Source organism: Prunus dulcis, chromosome 1 (genome assembly GCF_902201215.1).
Source record: "Prunus dulcis chromosome 1, ALMONDv2, whole genome shotgun sequence".
In the NCBI taxonomy this organism is placed as follows: Eukaryota; Viridiplantae; Streptophyta; class Magnoliopsida; order Rosales; family Rosaceae; genus Prunus; species Prunus dulcis.
Window position 1 is genome coordinate 25,728,127 of NC_047650.1, and position 18,838 is coordinate 25,746,964.

Consider the following 18,838-nt stretch of genomic DNA (forward strand, 5'->3'; position numbering starts at 1 on the left):
TAATTTCCGTTATTTTAAATTCCATCATTTATGAAATTCATTGTACTTTTAAATTTTTTCATCCAAATACACTGTAAATGATTTTATCTTTTAAAAAAAAATAAAAGGAAAAAGAAAAGTTGAGCTATGTTGGGTCATTTACATATAAAACTCCCTCAGGTCTCAGTCTCTTCGCTTGGACCTGGAGGTTTCATGGCTCTTCTCTCTGTCGTCCTTAAACCCAAATGCTCAATCAAAAGGTCCCCTTTGTCTCTATCTTTTTGCTTATTCCCCAACATATCTTCCTCCCTCTTCTCTACACACTGCAGAGGCCACCCCTTCTCACCACCACCCCCGCCAGCCTCTCCTCCGCCAGTCCCAAAGAAAGTCCCCTTCACAGTCTCAGTTCATGGGAGATCGTGGCAAGACCCCTACCACTGGATGTCCAACACCAACGACCCTGATCTCTCTGAGTATCTTAACAAAGAAAACGCATATTCTGAAGCTTTCATGGCTGACACTGGCAACCTGCAACGCACTCTTTTCTCTGAGATGACACGTCGGATGCCCACCAAGATTTCCACTCCTCCTGAGCGCTGGGGACCCTGGTTTGTTCTTTTCCCACCTACCTATTTCATATTCTTGGAAAATTTGCCTGCCTTCTTACTCTAGAGTATGTGAATTTTCCTTTTAAGAAAATAATTTTGAAAGTTGCATTGTGCTATAATAAGAAAAGGCTGCAACTTTATTCAAAAGAATACGCATTAATACATTAGCAAAGGAAAATGTCGGGGGAGGAAGTGGAAGTGTATAACTAACAACTTTGCGAATGTGCCAATGAAAGTTTTTGGTTGTGCTTCTACTTTGTTGAATAATATATATTTAAAACATGAAAATAACATGTCAATAATATCGTTTGTTAAACTCGAACAGGTTGTATTACCAATACATTCCAGAGGGGAAGGAATACCCGGTTCTTTATAGAAGACTAGAAGTTGAAAAACTTAATTGGGTTAAGACTTTTCTCCGTTATGCAAAAGGAGAATTTGGAATTGGAAGGGAGGAAATTTTGCTTGACTGGAATGAAATCGCAGAGCAATATGGAAAGCTTCTTTCTTACTTTCTTACCTTCGTTGTCAATATTTATTGAGTTATACGCTGTATTTGGTTTATATGCACATTTTCTTTTGTTTTTAACCTGGTATATTTTCATTACATCAGTGATTTACTGAATTTATGTACCTTAATTGCAGGTTATGTGCATGTTGGTACGTGTCGAATTTCACCAGACCACCTTTATCTAGCTTACACACTAGATACTAAGGGTAATGAACGGTTCATGCTTCAAATTAAGGACCTAAGAAGTGGATGTATTATCCCCAATGTACGAGTTGATGGTGTTGTTAGCTTGGCATGGGCCCAAGATGGGAGAACTCTATTCTATACACTATCAGATGAGACTCAACGACCTTACAGGCATACTTCACCTCTGTTACGTATCCATTCTTTTCTTGAGATGATAGTATTATCTCACCTTTTTGTCTTTTTGGCAGAGTATGCTGCTCAAAACTAGGATCTGATGATATTGAAAATATCAATGTATTTACAGAAAGTAATCCCAGCTTCTGTGTGGATATAGCAAGCACAAAAGATGGCAAGTTTATTACTGTCAATTCAAACTCAAGGACTTCATCTGAGGAAGGAATTTTATTATTTAATTTTTTAAATTTATTTATGGCGTATTTACTTTGAAAACATTCTCCTTTAGCGAGGCTAATTTTGTGGCTTAACTCACACAGGTTTATTTGATAGATGCTGCCAACCCATTAGATGGTTTGCAGAAAGTTTGGAACCGTGTTTCTGGTGTACAGTTTTTTCTGGAACATCACCACGGATTATTTTATGTTCTTACAAATGCTCCTTTGAGTGAAAGTAAAAAGTGGTCCGGTGAAGGTTATTACCTAGCTAGCTGCCGTCTACAAGATCTATTATCATCTAATTGGCAGGTAAACTCTGTTCTTATTCATGAATCTTAAATATGGACGTATGGTGTTCTTTATTTTGTGATGTTAACTATACTTTAAGTTCTTCACTATGGAATCTCTCTTGTATTTTCGTGTCCCATTTCTCATAGTGACATACTTTTTTCGTTTTAGAATATCTTCCTTCCAAGTAAAGATTTTAGCATACAAGATATGGATATGTTTGATGGACATCTGGTCCTTTCTCTCAGTAAGAAGGGTTCTTCTATGTTTTGTTCCATTGATTTGCCTATCGATGTTGATTGTAAGGTATTGATCTCTCTCTCTCTGTCTTGGTTACATTTTTGGTTATGGATAACATACAAAAAGTATAATGCACATAAAATGTTGCTACTTTTATCTCTTCTACATACAAATACATTTCTCCTTAATTTGCTACGTTTATTGGCTTGATTGGCAGCACCTTTTGGAGCCTGAAGATCTTAATGCATGGTTTTTCCCTATGCCCCAAAATTCATGTACTGTTGTTTCAGGTTCGAACCATGATTTCCAGAAATCAGTATACCGTGCGGTGCTTTCGTCTCCTGTGGTACACTTTATAAGTTTGATTATGAGCGTTTTATTACTTTAAACCCTGCATTTGACTTTCCTGCCTGTATGATTCTTTGTCCATTCTTTGGAAATTTGCAGATGCCGGATGTAGTTGTTGACTACGACATGTCAAGCAGGAGATTCTCAATCGTGCAGCAAGAGGAAGTGATACATTTTTGTGATAGAACATGCCCACCAACTAATCAGCTAGATATGAATCAAACTTTTGACACACAATATGAGAAGGAAGAAGATGTGCAGATAAGTGAATGGCAGAGATGGAAGGACTATTCTGATACATATTGTTGTGAGAGGAGGGAAGTTATTTCCCATGATGGTGTTAGAGTTCCTTTGACCATTTTGTACTCTCATACAACCTGGCATAAGGATCAGTCGCCTGGCCTTCTACAAGGCTATGGAGCATATGGGGAGGTTTTATATGAAAGCTGGTGTGCAGAGCACATGAGTTTACTTGATCGGGGATGGGTCGTGGCATTTGCTGATGTGAGGTTATTATTTCTTTTCTCCCCTTTTAATGAAAGATCAATTGAAACAACAAAGCTAAATTGATGCATTGAATTAAACCATTAATGTGATGGTGTGTTTCAGCCTTCAAGTTGCTTTTGTTTTCTTTTGTCAGGGGAGGGGAAGTGGGGTGGAGCTAAAGTTGGATGTAACTTTTTCTTTTTAAAAAATGACTATCTCTGTTTATTTTTTGGCTCAATTTGAACCTCTGTATGAGCAACTTTCTCATCTTACATGATATCATGTAATTTTGATTTTAGTTATTTCAAAGTCTGTCCAATATCTTAGTTCATCTGCTTCAATACTTTAATATCAATTGTGTTTTTAAAACTCAAGCATATCATTATGCTCTAGCCTAGAATAAGTTCAATCTGTGATGTATTCTAAAATTTGTATGCTCTAGCCTAAATCCCGTGTGATTGTACTTTCTTAGCTGAAAAAAAATGTGCTGTTGTTGCTTGTCATTTTTTCTTTTTGGGGGTTAAATAATTTGACGTCGTTGTATGGACAGGGGTGGTGGTGGAGATTCTTCATGGCATAAATCTGGCAGTGGGTCGTATAAATTGAATTCAGTCTATGATTTTGTATCATGTGCAAACTACCTGATTAAAGAGGGCTATGTACATAAAGATCGGCTTGGTGCTATTGGACATAGTGCTGGAGGTCTTCTTGTCGGGGCAACCATCAATATGTACCCAGACCTCTTTAGTGCTGCTATTTTAAAGGTTAGTGTTTTAAAGCAAAACATTTACCGTCTTTGTCATTAGTAGTACTCTGGGTCAATGAAGTTGGACTCCCAGCCATCAGCCCTTCAGCAATATTTATTTTCTTTTATGGTAGAGAAGAAATGCATTGTATCTGCTGTTACTAATTTGAATCAATTTTTGTGTCAGATTGTTACATTGTTGGTACTGATGTTTTGGTGATATTTTTTTTCAGGTTCCATTTCTTGATATATGCAACACTTTAATGGATCCGAGTTTGCCTCTCACCATTCTGGATTATGAAGAATTTGGAAATCCTCAAATACGGTCCGCATTTGAGCATATCTTCAGTTACTCACCTTATGATAACATTTCTCAAGGCAGTTGTTACCCTTCAATGCTTGTTACAGCGTCTCTTCATGACTCAAGGTAAGTTCATCTTGTGCTTTCTGTTTACTAGTTACTTGCATAAATAAATCCACACACACGCACACACGCACACACACACGCACACACACACACACACACACACACATTCCCATATACTTACGGTGGTTGCATTTTATAAATTAATATCCATTTCTCAGGGTTGGGTTTTGGGAAGCTGCCAAATGGGTGGCCAAAGTTCGAGATGGTACATGTCCTGGTTGTTCTAGTTCAGTCATTCTGAAGACAAATATGGCTGGTGGGCATTTTGGTGAAGGTGGACGGTATCGTCAGTGTGAGGTAGCTGCTTATGATTATGCGTTTCTAATCAAAGCTATGGGGATGCTGAAGACTGAAAAACAAGACATGCAATGCACTGTGGTCACAAAAGAAACTGAAGGCCCTGGTGAAGAGTGAAGTTTCCAGTATTTTGCTGAGGCTTTGAGTAAGTTCAAACAAACGAGAGCATTTTCCCTCTGTGTGCAATATGTATGAGTTTTTCCCTCATAGTTACAATGAAGTTGCTAGGAGATCCACTTCCTTCGTATCTGCAGTAAAGGACTGAAGCTAGATTGATAAGCTTTTCTGAGTTAAGGCATCCCCATTTTCTTCTTGACCAGTGCCGCAGGACCAAGGTGGCATCTGATTTGCACATCCAAGCAGAGCCATGAAATCATATTTTGGAAGTGTTGTTTGATTTAGTATTGGCTAAGGATCAGTGAACAATTTCTGTACTAACACAAGAATGCACTTTTAAGTTTAGACTGCTTAAATATAGCCTATAGGTAGTTCTTCAGGGATGATTTTACACCTGCAAATTTTACATTAATTGATAAATCGATTGATGATTTAGTTTTTTCTTGTTATAAATGAAATAAATAACTGCAAGAGGTATTCAAAGCAAAACGATTTTTGGAATTATTATTTGATTGCAAATTGATTCATGGAATTATTATTATTATCTGATTGGTTCATGGACCACACATATAGAATGATGCATTTTTCTTCAGGTTGAAATTATTGTCAAAAGGGACCCATAACGATTGTGCTATGTCTCTCTCAAATGTTGAATCCCTAGAGAGTCTGATATTACACGTTTTGAATGTGTAAAGATGGCCAAATTGCATGTAAAATACAATCAACTGGAAAGGAGGTGTTGGTCCAAATGTTCAAGATTGAAAAACTGGGTTTTGATTGCACAAACGTAACAATGAAATTGACACCACCTTATTACCTGTGTTACTATTTGTTTTCAATCATAAATTTGGGCACATAACTATTGATGGTTGCAATTTCCCCTGTTTTTTGTTGAGCAATATTAATGGTTATATTGCAAGGTCCCTGTTTTTTCATTTATGCCTCAAGCAAAATAACAGGAAAATGGAAAGAATGAATGAATGAAAATGTCAAATTAATTCCTCAATAAATCATAAGCCTCTAATTTCCTTCTTTAAAAGTGTTGCGTCTTACTCTTGCAGCTCACTCACTCCTAAACCTACATTGTCCTAAGTTTAACTTTGAGCCAAACCCAACATTGCATCTGTTCTTCTGATTTAAAGTACACTCAGAAACATATATATGTTCTTTTGTGACAAATACAACAATACTATATCTATATCCTAAACTAATTATCATATACTTGTATATCCACTATATCAAAGTTTTCAGGAAATGGATAAAAAGGATGACCCAAAGGACCACGAATTCGGGGAGGTGAAGAAGGAGAAGCCGTTAAACAGTAAGATCAGGTACTTGAGGTACACCGGAGCCATCAAAGCTGAAGTGTTGAAGGGTTTGATTGCTGGAGGGATCAAAGCTGAAAAGTTGAAGACTTTTATAAATTGGAGCATAAAAAACGAGAAGCTAAAGGGTTTGGTGATTTCTAGGACACAACTGACGCGGCTGAAATTGTGGGCGGCACGAGCCACAACCGTGCTGCTACTGTGGGCTATAACAATGCAGCTCAAGGCACTGGGAGAGAACTTGCTGCCATGGGTATCTAAAAGCTCTTTTCCACCACAAAGTATGGTAGCCTTCTCATGCATGCATATGCTCCACCATATTATTATTTTCTGTGAAAATGAAACCTTTTTGTTTGTGATTATTTTTCAGGGATTTATGAGAACAATGGATATTTGATGGTTTCATCCAATGGAGGACTAAATCAGATGCGATCTGGTGTAAGTAATTAATTTGGTCTTTATAAATTAAATTTGACCATGAATTAATTTAATCTTTGTTACCATTGCTACATATGCAGATATGTGACATGGTAGCTATTGCAAGATATATGAATGTCACGCTTATAGTTCCTGAATTGGATAATACCTCCTTCTGGAACGACCACAGGTGAGGCTATAGCTAAGCTATAGCTGCAGCTTCATCTTAATTATATATAATATATATGCTGTTAATTAATTTGATCTAACCAATTAATTAATTATATATGGCAGTCAATTTGAAGACATATTTGATGTGGATTATTTCATTGCATCATTGAGAGATGAGGTTCGGATATTGAAAGAATTGCCTCCTGAGCAGAAGAAAAAAGTGGAATTAGAATCCCTTTATTCCATGCCCCCCATTAGTTGGTCTAACATGACATACTACTATAACACGGTTGCTCTCTCTCTCTCTCTCTCTCTCTCTCTCTCTCTCTCTCTCTCTCTCTCTCTCTCTCTCTCTGTTTAAATATTAATTGTGTTACATGCCTACTTAACTACACAGATCATTCCTCGCATGAAAACATACGAAATTGTGCACTTCACTAAAACTGATGCTAGGCTTGCCAATAATGGGATTCCTGAAGAGGTTCAAAAGCTCCGGTGCCGAGCAAATTACCAAGCTCTGAGATTTGCTCCTCCAATTGAGGAGCTGGGCAAGAAAATTGTTCGGATTCTCAGGGAAAGAGGCCCTTTCTTGGTCCTTCATCTCAGATATGAAATGGACATGGTAGCATTCTCGGGATGCACTGAAGGTTGCAATGAAGAAGAGATTGAAGAGACTACCAAAATGAGGTAACTGATTAATATACATACTGTACATCATCTTAAAAATTCCTCTTGTCATGCAGTTTGGCATGTTACGTTGTTAGATTGTCAATATGAACCATTGATTAAGTAAATTCTTTTTATATATGGAAGATATGCATACCCCTGGTGGAAAGAAAAGGTAATAGATTCAGAGAAGAAAAGGAAAGCAGGATTGTGCCCTTTAACCCCTGAAGAAACTGCACTAGCGTTGAGGGCACTTGACATTGATCCTAATATCCAGGTCTATATTGCTGCTGGAGACATATACAGGGCTGAGAGGAGAATGGCACCTCTGAAAGAAGCTTTCCCAAACTTGGTAATTAAACTTCATTTTATTGCTAATTCATTTCAATTCATATGTAATTTTGGTAATGAAAACTTGGTTTCTAACTAAACAGGTGAAAAAGGAGACATTGGTGGAAGCATCAGATCTTGTGCCCTTCCAAAACCATTCAAACCAAATGGCAGCATTGGATTATTATGTGTCGATAGAAAGTGACATTTTTGTGCCAACATATGGAGGCAACATGGCAAAAGTAGTGGAAGGGCACAGAAGATACTTGGGGTACAAGAAAACCATTCTTCTAGACAGAAGGGTTCTGGTTGATCTGATAGACCAGTACAACAATGGAACTCTGAGCTGGAACCAATTCTCAGTTAGAGCGAAGGCTGCTCATGCCGACCGCATGGGAAACCCTACTACAAGATTGGAGGTTCCAGGAAAACCCAAAGAAGAAGATTACTTCCATACAAACCCTCAGGAGTGTTTGCCACTTGTTAATGATGAAGATATGAAACAAGAAGACTAGTAATATTTCTCAATGTAATATTTTGTGTTGTGATAAAAAAATTTCTTTACCTTTCAATTTCATTCAGACCAAAAAAAAAAAAAAAAAAAAACTTTCAATTTCATGGGGGTTAAGTTGGGATTAATTCAGGGGATACTTTGAGGGGCGGGGTATTCAAATGTATTTTTACAAGTACTATATTTTACTGCAAAATTCTGAATGCAGGGGAATCAAATCGTAAGAGATTCATGCAAGGCACAATTAAGTGAAGATTTGAGCAAAGTTTTCTTGGAAATTTGTGAAGTTTCGCATTCTTCATTTTTAATTATGAGGAAATTAAGTTTTTGTTTTAAGGATGATGTGTCAATTTTAAATCCCTTGGATTAAATTTTATAGTAAATTGAGCTTAGACCCATAAAATTCATTTTAAATCACCTACAATCCTTCCCTTAATTATTCTATTTAAAATACCCAAATTTTCAAATAATACCCGATGAATAGAATCCAACTAAGCAAGTTACCTAGTATAATTTAAAATATGATTTATTTATTTTTTGGATTATAAATTATACGACTAGTAATCTATTTTATTATAGTTTTATGAATAATAGTGTACATTCTAATTATATTGAAAAATAATTTGATAATCTATTTATTGTTTGTTTTTTGAAAAACTTTTTTTAAAAATGAACCTATTTTTTCTCTAAATAATGTACCTATTTTTTTCTCTAAATAATGTACCTTTTTTCTCTAAATAAAGCACATGTGACTTGTTTTATGAGAAATAATTTGATCATCTTTTTATTGTTTGTTTTATGAAAATAATTTTTTTTAAATAAATGAACATATTTTTTCTCTCCAAATAATGCACCTATTTTTTTTTTTAATAATAATAATTTTTTATAAGAAAACCCTGGCCGCACTCTAATCCCCTTTCTCCTTGCTGACAACCAATCGCGAGGAAGCTAAGGTGGGGAGGTGGTCACTGCCCCTCCTCCCCTTCGCCCATCTTCCCCTTCCTCTCCTTATCTCCCTTTCTTTTTCTCCCATATTTTCCTTCCTCTTGTCCCCTATTCTCCTCCCCTTCCCCTCCCCATATAGTCTAGATCTGTCTAGATCTAGGTCTGTTTGTCTGTTTGTTTTGTTTGGTTGTTTTTGCAGTGTTCTAGGTGACTAGTGTTGTCTTTGTCTCGGTTGCAGCGACAGTAGTGACACTGGATTGTGTCTCTCATTGGGAGAGTTGTGATATCTGGTGGCTGATGTTTTGTCTCTGTTTTAACGGCGGCGACAGCAGCCACGCTGGTGGTAGTTGTTGGGATGTGGTGCTCTTCTTTACTCTGCGCCAACCGAAGAACTATGCTTGGTCATAAGAGGTTTTCTTTGTCAGGTTCTGAGTTGAAGTGGAGTGCTTCTCATGAGTCTTTTTACTGTTGTTTCTGTGTTCGTCCTCCGTGCTCTCTCTTGGTTTCTACTATGGTATGACTTACAGTTTGTATGGGTGTCAAAGGACTATGATTTTGCTCATGAAAAGCTTCTTTTGACAATTATGATGTTCTGCTGTCCTCTCATGTGGGTTTACTATTTGGGGTTTCTACGGTCCTCTCATGTGGGTCTACTATTTGGGGTTTCTACGGTCCTCTCATGTGGGTCTACTATGTTGGTCTCTAGTTGCGGTTCTCATCGGAGGTCTTTATGTTAGGTTTTGTTTTTGACTTGTTCTTTTATTGTAATAGTCCAAAGTGACCTGAATTATCATGTCGCACTTTGTACGTCTGTGGTTTTATGACTGAATTTCTCTCTCCAAAAAAAAAAAAATGTACCTATTTTTTTTCTCTAATAATGTACTTAGTAAAACAATTTACCTAGTATAATGAACCTATTTTTTGGCTAAATTTTGTATCTATTTTTTTATATTTAAAATAATGTGCCTACTATTTGTTTTATGAAAAATAATTTGATAATCCATTTGTTTTTTGTTTTATGAATTTTTTTAAAATGAACTTTTTTTTTTTTTTCTCTAAATCATGTACCTTTTTTTTTTTGGTTGCAATTTTAGGGCCGATATGTTAGAGGGAATGGCAAGTTGGCAACCATAAGAAATGGGGTGATTGATATGCATAGAGAGTTTTAATTACAATTATGGCAGTTAATGAAATGCTTTGAATAAATTTTAAATAAAATATGAAGTATGATGACAACGATGTAAAAACATAGGAATACTATGACCTCTTATATCCTACTGGTCATTTAAATTTGAAATTGGATTTTACACATAGATTTATAAAATGATGAGTATATGCCTAGGAAATAGAAATTGTGGGGACCTATATTGGGAGAAATTATATAATGATACTGGACCACCACATCAGCCGATAATACTCCCACTCAAAATTTGACATATGTACAACTTTTTTAAGAAAAATTTAAAATTTATACTGTTAGATTTAAAATTCCTTTTTCAATTTAAATATAAATTAACAGAAATGGAAATATATAAAATAAATAAATAAATAAAATTTCCTCAGCAACATCAACCCCTTCTTTGAACTTGGCCCCCACCCCCACTTTTCTGCCATGGTTGCAGCTAGTCTTTCTTTTTTCATGTTTTTGTATCTTTTTCTCTCTTCCCCTCCCTCTTCCTCCCTCCTCTCTATTACGGGTAGGGTTCAAAGAATTTGGATTGAATGAGGTGTCGTATGGATGAAAAAGGTCAAGCATATTCTAAAAGAGAAAATCCAAGTAGAGATCCAAATCCATGATTTGGTACTTACATACATACATTGAAAGCTTCTCTCCTGCCTTGGAACTTTGAAGTTTTCGTATTCAAATTGTAGAGAGTAAAATTTTGTGGAAATCGAATCCACCCTCATCCTAAACTCAGCATTAGAGCCCAAATCATCTAAGCTATCTGTGAGCCGTGTAATCTGTTGGCGCAGATAAATTATTAAATAAAAGAGAGTATTTTACTATTTTCATTATTTTCGAGATATTTTCTACTATTATTAGTATTTCTGTATGGAGAATCAATAAGAATATTATTTATAATAGGTAGGTCATGTCCCTATAGTCATATCACGTCAACAAAGGTAATTCCTTATTAATGCATTGTCATTTTCAGTTAATTATTACATTTATTATTAAAATCCCCATTTTTATTTAAAAAAAAATTCAGAGAAGGGTCTTATTTTTTGGGCCAAACCATAGAAATATCATTGATAAAAGCTGAAAGGCTTGATTACAATAGTCACACAGACAACCAATCACTTAAACTCATACTTGACTCAAACAATAATCTAATACAAATTTCAATAAAATACAAAAGATAATCACGGCTATAATACTTCTCCAATCACTGAACTGGGGGCTTGAATCTAGCAACAAACTAATATCAATATGTCACATGTTGTCCATATTGAGATAAGCCACAACTCTTTTTAAACCGGCCATATTAATCAATATTACTTTTTCCTTTTCAGCCTTAAATAATAGATTCCTCATTAATAGACCCCAAACACCTATCGGTGTCTTTAATAAGCAAGCCATTTGCTATGTGCTGTATTATATATTGATACGTAATTGGCTTGTCAACTTTAAATTCGGTTTGCTTCATATATTACTCCTTTGACGTAAATGGTATTGCACACAAAATTGCCATGATTCACATTATAATTATAATTAAATATTCTTATAAAATAAAAATAATAAAAAACCTATCATCCATCATCAGTTCACAATCATATTAGATTATATCCTTCTGCTTTCAATTTATCTTACTTTGAATGGTGAAAGTACAAAATTTGCGTCAAAAACTAATCAAAGTGTGTTTGTCCAAAGCATTTAGGAATGGAAATACATGTAAATTCAACCTTCGTCCCCACATTTTTCACCAAGTCTAGTACCTATTCCACAACATATTTTTGGGTAAAAGAGTTCGAAAAAAATAGTTTTTTTTTTTTTCCTTCTCTTTTTTTGCTCCCATCAATATGATATTGATGACTCGATGTATACTAGTTTATGAAAATATGCTTGTCGAACAATTATTGTTGTGCATTTGATCTCTATTGGCAAATTGAATGGTGATGCCAATTGGCTTACATTTGGCTGCAAATGGCTGATGTGTGTGTCTCTGATGGATGACTTGTTCTTCATTTGCTTTCAGGCCTAAATAATGGTAATGAATAATCCGAACTCTCAACATTTATGAGAGCGTAAAATAGAAACCAAGTACATGTCTTCCCTTTAAAAGCAACAATATACAAAAACGCTGTTTGAAAAAACCACCTCAAAAACCAACCTCAAAATTTCCATCTTTTATATTTGCCGTTTAGAATTTGTCATTACAACAAAAGCGTACGTGTTTTTGTTTCTTGTACATGCATAGTATTGTGTGGTGGAGAGATGGACAAAATAAAAGTTGCAGGTTTTGAAGAGTCTGAGTTTGGAGAGGCAAAGGTGAAGCAATATAAAATGGAGCACTATCTGAATCACTTTGGAGGAATCAAAGTGGACAGAATTGTAGGAGTGTTCAATTTCAAAGGGGAGAGGCTAACGAGCTTGATCATTGCGCAGCCGAAATTATGCAGGCTTAAGCTCTTTGCCTTTGCTGCCACAACCATTTTGCTTCTCGCTGTCTGTGCAGTGCAGTTGAGCACGCTCAGCGATATCATGAAGCCCCGGGTCTTGATGTTCCGCGCTAACTCTCAGCTTATTGCTCCGCCTCAACCACAAACAACTGAAACTGAAAGTGAGTCCACAACTTTCTCCTAAAGTTAGGAATCTTTGTTATAACAGCTGTTAATTAGTTTGATATACGTTGTTGGCCCGTTATCTGATATCTTCACCATCTTAATAATTAAAATTCTAGGGGATTATGAGAATAATGGATATCTGATGGTCTCATCAAATGGAGGGTTGAATCAAATGCGAGCTGGTGTGAGTGATTTTATACTTTTATACTGATATCTGAGTCTCAATTTGCATATTTATACTTGAAAATTCAAGTAATGCATGCATGCCCTTAAAATCTACACTGCAGATTTGTGACATGGTAGCTATTGCAAGGTTTATGAATGTCACACTTATAGTTCCTGAGTTGGATAATACCTCCTTTTGGAATGATCGCAGGTCAGTCGAATTTAAAAACTCTGCCCTCTTGTCTTTAACCTGAAGAACCTTAATTAACATATAGATTATCAAGCTCGTTAAATTTGACTAAGTTAAATACTTAACATGGCAGTCGGTTTGAGGACATATTTGATGTGGATTACTTCATATCATCGCTGAGAGATGAGGTTCGGATATTGAAAGTTCTGCCTCATAACCAGATCAGGAGAGTGGAGATAGCTACTCTCTATTCCATGCCACCTGCTAGTTGGTCTAACATGTCATATTACGACCAAGTGGTTGGTTCCTAATTCCTGTTTAAGTATAATTAATCATGGTCATTTTGTGTTACCAAACTTAATATTATGATTAATCTTTGGATATAATCTATGTGTAAACAGATTCTTCCTCGGATAAAGAAGTATGGAGTTCTGCATTTTACTAAAACTGATGCCAGGCTTGCAAATAATGGGATCCCGAAAGAGGTTCAGGAACTGCGGTGCAAAGCGAATTATAAGGCTCTGAGATTCACTCCTCCCATTGAGGAATTGGGGAAGAAGATTGTTAGGATTCTGAGGGAAAAGGGTCCATTCTTAGTTCTTCATCTGAGATATGAAATGGACATGTTGGCATTTTCTGGTTGCACTGAGGGTTGCAATGAGAAAGAAATTGAAGAATTGACAAATATGAGGTGAGAGACCACCAATCTTAACTTCACTTCCTCAAGCTCATATTTATGAATAAAATTTAATTTTTGCACGTTATATGTCCAACAGGTTTGCTTATCCATGGTGGAAAGAGAAAATAATAGATTCTGAAAAGAAAAGAAAAGCTGGGTCATGCCCTTTAACTCCTGAGGAAACTGCCCTTGCATTGAGGGCATTGGATATTGATCCTGGCATCCAAGTTTACATCGCGGCAGGCGATATATATGGAGGAGAAAGGAGAATGGCATCTCTGAGATTAGCCTTTCCCCATATGGTTAGTTGCTTGAACCTTAAGAAACAAGTTGTGGTATAACTATTATATATGCGTATGTGTATGAAATATGTTATTGTTGTGTGTGATACAGGTTAAAAAGGAATCATTGCTTAGAGCCTCAGACCTTGAGCCCTTCCGCAAACATTCGAACCAAATGGCGGCATTAGATTACATTGTGTCACTGGAAAGTGACATCTTTGTTCCTACTTATGGAGGAAACATGGCAAGAGTTGTTGAAGGCCATAGAAGGTATCTACATATACGTTATCAAAAGTTTCTTCATTACTTGTATTAATATCTTTCTCACTAACAATTTATATCAATTTATATATACATATTATATGTACAGGTACTTGGGATTCAGGACAACAATTCGTGTAGACAGAATGCTTCTGGTGGATTTGATAGACCAGTACAAGAACGGAACTCTGAGCTGGGATGAATTTTCCCAGGCAGTGAAAACAGGGCATGCTGATCGCATGGGCATCCCAACTCAAAGAATGGAGATTCCTGGCAAGCCCAAGGAGGAAGAAAATTTCTATAACAACCCAGAGGAATGTTTGCCACCAATTCCTAAAAAACCAAAAAGTCCGTAAATATTTACATGCTACATATGCCATTAGATTCCACTCCCCATGACTAATGTAAAATAATTTTTGTTTTATTTCCCTTTGGTTGGGATTAGAAGAGGGGACTGGGATGTTTTCTTTCCTTTGATCAACGCAATTTTGCCATCCAAATACTCAAAAGTGTAATGTTATTCACAGAAAAGCTGAAGGTTCCTTGCACTGCAGGTTCTTCACAATGAGGATAGTTTCATCAGTAAATTCAATGACTGAAAAAAACAAACAGATGATAAACTCCAAAGAGACAAAAATCTTGCCACTTAATACAAGCATGCCGTGTCCTGAATGTTTGCTCTAAACCAATAATGCCCAGGACACAAACTACCAACTCAATTACCAAGAAATCGGCCCTGAGTGGCACCATTACATTAGAAATAATTATGTACGATACAGCTAAATTACGGGTAATGGGATCCCCTAAGATGGGTTACTCAAAGAAATCTATAAATTACGGAAACGGCTCTAAACAGGAGTTCAATGAAATAGTGTTTTAAAATTTTTAAATAAAAAATACATACCACCCCATGTACACTAACCAGAAGATGACACTATGACATCCCAAATCATAATAAAAGAGTAAAATCTGGGAGAAATCGAGACAGACACTAGTTTTATGTCTTCATGCGCTTATGAGCTTGATCTGAGTCCTCTCCACTGCCAGCATCCCTAAAATGTGCCACTGTTTGATTGCTTGAATGGGGAATCTCATGATCCTGGAAAGTAGTGATCAAACTATAAGATTATCCAGAATGAGAGGTTGACAGATCCATAAGAATGGATGAAAAGAGTGTTGCAATTTAAACTAAACAGACCCACATGCTTTTAGAAAGATGGCTAATGGAGACAGTTTTCAGGGCAGTGGAAGAAAAGAAAACAAAAGAAATGGAACCCTTTATACTATTCCAGTTCTTCAGAATAAAATTTACTTGCCATTTCTTTTGGCAACCAGGAGAATAAAGAATGTAGGTGCTTTACAGGTAGAAGAACCCAAACCCTGCTTACCTACCAACTCCACCATAAGAACAAAACTCAAATACCTAATATGTACCTTAGAAGCAGGTGTTCCAGAGGATAGCCCTCGGTTCGCACGATTTCCAAGATCAATCTGCACTGAGACACTAGCCTGTGACAGATCAACACCAGCACTCTGCAGTGCTTGATTCAGAGAGTTTAATAACCTGTTCATCATCAATTTTATGCCTGTTACCATCTTATCTCGTAGGACATAAGCTATATAAAAACCTTTCAGCATATAACAGAAATTTCATAATTTTTTTTTAATGTTTACCAAAACCATAAGTCCTATAGATATAGCATGAGTACCCACCCTTGTGAGTAAACACTTGAGATGCTTATTGTGCCACCTTCAATTGTCAGCTCCTCCTGTTGATTCAGTGCATCACTAGCACTAGTGGTGGGGCACTGAGTTGATTGGGCATCAGAAACTGGTCCCTGAAGAGGATGGGCAAGTATACCATCACTTCTGACGGGGGCCATGTTAACCGGCAGAGGCATAGGCAGAGGAATTGCCTTGTTCACTATCTCAGGTTGCCGATCCATAATTTTGGAAGCAACATCCCTGCTAGGATCAGATTCTACTGGATTCTGTGTGCTATTCGCAAGCATGTTCGGGGTGATAGAAATGCCATTTTCATCAAATTTTCCAGGAAATGGTGACACTGCACCAGTATCATTCTTTCCGGCCTGAGGATGACCCACAAAACTCTGCACACGCCAGTGACTATTTCTCTGTTTCACGCAGGGTAGGGTGTAAGCATGTTAGATCAAGAAGTATCTTAAACAGGAAATTAAGTGTCATATTCAGAAGCTATCCTCATTGTGCCAGAAAACATGCATCAGAAGCAGCTTAATATAATTCCACCTTATCAGCAATTGAGCCCATTCCATAGTTACCCAATAACTCAACACATTATGCAATGAATCAGTGACAACACCTCCAAAAAGAAAAAAGAAAACAAAGTTATCACAACTGTTGAGCTCAAGAAAAGGCATTAATGTTTCCGTACTCTTGTAAAGCTTTATGGTTTTTATGCAGGAAAGCAAGCAATCAGATCCTCTCTAAACCCTAACACCTAAACAAAACAAAGATCCTCTGTAGTTCAGGATAGTATAATTGCATAGACCAATCCTAGTTCTAAAGAACGCACATATGCAGCGATTTAACATCTGGCTTTGAGCATACAGGTGGACATAGCACCTTAACACCCAGACTACATAAGTGGGCAAAAGTCAGAACATTACCCATGGCATTAACTTTGTGGGCTCAGGACTCCACCCCTGGTATGAACCTTCATATTTGTGGACTTTTTCTTGTAAATATTGGACATACTCAATCACCTGTCCCAAAAAAAAAAAAGTGGTAACCAACCCATGAACTACACTTAAGTAGCGTGCTTGTAAAACAAGTTTAACAAATTACACAGTTTATCCACACACAAACAACAGTACCTCGAGCAGGAATGATGCCGTATCTCTTTTTTGATCACTATGGGGTATTAAATCTCTCAATATCTGGAATCTGTAAGAAAAAGATTAAGCTCCCTCAAGCTCTATTGACAATCAATCATACATTTCTTGTTAAAGCAACTCATACCCTGCACTACCAATTCTTAACATCAGAACTTCAACATCCATGATGTAACCACCATGTGGCATGTCAACACTCCACAACAAGTGGACGAATTCTCCCTTGAATAAAAGAAAACCATGCAAGCTTCAAACTTTATCTACTTTTTAGAACATGAAAAGCTCAAGCAATTGACTTGTTAAACAAAAACATTTATAATCACGTCTAAATAAGTAAATGGTTAAATTGGCATCATCCGCTAAGCAGAATTACCATCCGTACAAACATCAGAAACACTTCCTAATAATAACACCAACTAATTGTTGAATGATGAGAAGTGTGCAATGATCTATGAATATACCGCCGGCCCCGCCCTTTCTGTTTCGAAGCAATTATCCCTTGGCTAGAGTAAATTTCAAATGAGAATTTGATGGAAAGCAAATGCAAATAAAGTATACCTCTCGTTGATCTTGCTCCTCCTTCGCTGCTCCGTGACTGAATGTTTCGATCGTATAGCACTAGCCTTATCGTTGTTCTTGGCATCTGGTTTGCATGATCCAAATTCCGAATTTCAAATTACAAACTAGCCTTATCGTTGTCCGCTCAAAACATATGAAGAAGAAATCTTTTGTGCCGAATTACAATTGCCAAAGCAGTAAAGCTCAAAAACATATCGATGGATCTACAAATACGAAATACCCATGTGTAAAAAGAAGGTGGGTAGAGATAAAAAGGTCACCTTTGCTGTTGGAATTGGAAGAAGGGCCCTCTTTTCTGGAGCCAAATTCCTCGTCGTCGTAGTCATCCTCCTCCTGATTGCCTTTGGCTGCGGTTCTCATCGTCCTTCTATGTGAATTGAGATGGGCCTGGGTTTATATTCCAAGATTTTCTGCACGAATCTGGAAAGTACCCTAGATAAGAAGAAAATCTCAGAAATGTCAAACACCCAAAGGTGCAATGGAGATTTGAGAGACTGAGAGTGCTTTTTGGATGGTTGATTGAGAATTGAAGTTGGATGAGGAATTTGTATTTGGGTGTACTTGTTTTTTTCCGACTGAGCATGAGCAAGGCGCCACCTGTGTATGTTTAATTAAGGCAGCAGCAGCAGCAGCAGCTTACACTGCTGTTTCTGTTTGGCTCTCTGCCTTGTGAACTGTGTGTGTCACCATGACTCGTTTGCGCGAACTTGATGGAGTGAGATTACCATGTGGGTGACCTCATATGCTTCCCGTGAGGTCACTTAATTCCCGTTTCTTTTTTCTTTTTCTTTTTGGGGTATTATTGTCACGATGTAATGAACGACTAACAATTCATATGTGTTGTTTAAGAAAAATGAATAAATAAATAAATAAATACTTCCACAGAACAGAATATATATGGTTATTTTCTACTACAATAATATTAAATATATAAACTTAGTACACTAAATTTATATAATTTGTAAATAAATCAGATGTAAAATGAACCCACAAATGATATACTACCACATCAGTTAGTATCTTGTTTCAACCTGT

At 36.7% G+C, this 18,838-nt stretch overlaps 4 protein-coding genes across 4 annotated transcripts; 3 read left to right on the plus strand and 1 right to left on the minus strand.

Annotated features, from left to right (window-relative positions):
* Positions 1-165: 165 nt before the first annotated feature.
* On the plus strand, positions 166-5,093 carry LOC117620570 (protease 2). Its single transcript, XM_034350680.1, has 11 exons — positions 166-587; positions 913-1,082; positions 1,233-1,455; positions 1,533-1,675; positions 1,777-1,985; positions 2,136-2,270; positions 2,422-2,550; positions 2,652-3,061; positions 3,589-3,802; positions 4,017-4,210; positions 4,369-5,093. The coding sequence occupies exons 1-11, from the start codon at positions 193-195 to the stop codon at positions 4,622-4,624; spliced, it is 2,478 nt and encodes an 825-aa protein (XP_034206571.1). The 5' UTR covers positions 166-192; the 3' UTR covers positions 4,625-5,093.
* A 1,055-nt stretch (positions 5,094-6,148) lies between these two features.
* Positions 6,149-8,048, plus strand: LOC117617284 (rhamnogalacturonan I rhamnosyltransferase 1-like). Its single transcript, XM_034346608.1, has 7 exons — positions 6,149-6,230; positions 6,320-6,387; positions 6,468-6,556; positions 6,661-6,826; positions 6,935-7,224; positions 7,351-7,555; positions 7,638-8,048. Exons 1-7 carry the CDS (start codon positions 6,164-6,166, stop codon positions 8,046-8,048), a joined length of 1,296 nt encoding a protein of 431 aa, XP_034202499.1. The 5' UTR covers positions 6,149-6,163.
* Positions 8,049-12,897: 4,849 nt separating this feature from the next.
* LOC117614660 (rhamnogalacturonan I rhamnosyltransferase 1-like) lies at positions 12,898-14,817 on the plus strand. Its single transcript, XM_034343543.1, has 7 exons — positions 12,898-12,959; positions 13,063-13,151; positions 13,264-13,426; positions 13,532-13,821; positions 13,907-14,111; positions 14,203-14,360; positions 14,461-14,817. The coding sequence occupies exons 1-7, from the start codon at positions 12,918-12,920 to the stop codon at positions 14,705-14,707; spliced, it is 1,194 nt and encodes a 397-aa protein (XP_034199434.1). The 5' UTR covers positions 12,898-12,917; the 3' UTR covers positions 14,708-14,817.
* A 130-nt stretch (positions 14,818-14,947) lies between these two features.
* On the minus strand, positions 14,948-18,504 carry LOC117614661 (transcription factor BIM2). The gene is made up of 7 exons (XM_034343544.1): positions 18,064-18,504; positions 17,783-17,867; positions 17,207-17,276; positions 17,000-17,095; positions 16,065-16,486; positions 15,786-15,915; positions 14,948-15,450 (listed from the first exon to the last, which is right to left on the minus strand). Exons 1-7 carry the CDS (start codon positions 18,161-18,163, stop codon positions 15,349-15,351), a joined length of 1,005 nt encoding a protein of 334 aa, XP_034199435.1. The 5' UTR covers positions 18,164-18,504; the 3' UTR covers positions 14,948-15,348.
* Positions 18,505-18,838: the final 334 nt, after the last annotated feature.

Excerpts from the sequence above, each read along its gene's own strand:
- LOC117620570 (XM_034350680.1), top strand. The coding sequence starts at position 193 with ATGGCTCTTCTCTCTGTCGTCCTTAAACCCAAATGCTCAATCAAAAGG. Across the intron at positions 2,551-2,651 it reads CGGTGCTTTCGTCTCCTGTG|ATGCCGGATGTAGTTGTTGA; the intron begins GTACACTTTATA and ends GGAAATTTGCAG. Across the intron at positions 4,211-4,368 it reads GCGTCTCTTCATGACTCAAG|GGTTGGGTTTTGGGAAGCTG; the intron begins GTAAGTTCATCT and ends TCCATTTCTCAG.
- LOC117617284 (XM_034346608.1), top strand. The coding sequence starts at position 6,164 with ATGCAGCTCAAGGCACTGGGAGAGAACTTGCTGCCATGGGTATCTAAA. Across the intron at positions 6,231-6,319 it reads AAGCTCTTTTCCACCACAAA|GGATTTATGAGAACAATGGA; the intron begins GTATGGTAGCCT and ends ATTATTTTTCAG. Across the intron at positions 6,557-6,660 it reads TCCTTCTGGAACGACCACAG|TCAATTTGAAGACATATTTG; the intron begins GTGAGGCTATAG and ends TATATATGGCAG.
- LOC117614660 (XM_034343543.1), top strand. The coding sequence starts at position 12,918 with ATGGTCTCATCAAATGGAGGGTTGAATCAAATGCGAGCTGGT. Across the intron at positions 13,822-13,906 it reads GAAGAATTGACAAATATGAG|GTTTGCTTATCCATGGTGGA; the intron begins GTGAGAGACCAC and ends TATGTCCAACAG. Across the intron at positions 14,112-14,202 it reads GATTAGCCTTTCCCCATATG|GTTAAAAAGGAATCATTGCT; the intron begins GTTAGTTGCTTG and ends TGTGTGATACAG.
- LOC117614661 (XM_034343544.1), bottom strand. The coding sequence starts at position 18,163 with ATGAGAACCGCAGCCAAAGGCAATCAGGAGGAGGATGACTACGACGAC. Across the intron at positions 16,487-16,999 it reads CCACAAAGTTAATGCCATGG|AGAAATAGTCACTGGCGTGT; the intron begins GTAATGTTCTGA and ends TGCGTGAAACAG. Across the intron at positions 15,916-16,064 it reads TCAAGTGTTTACTCACAAGG|GTTATTAAACTCTCTGAATC; the intron begins GTGGGTACTCAT and ends GATGATGAACAG.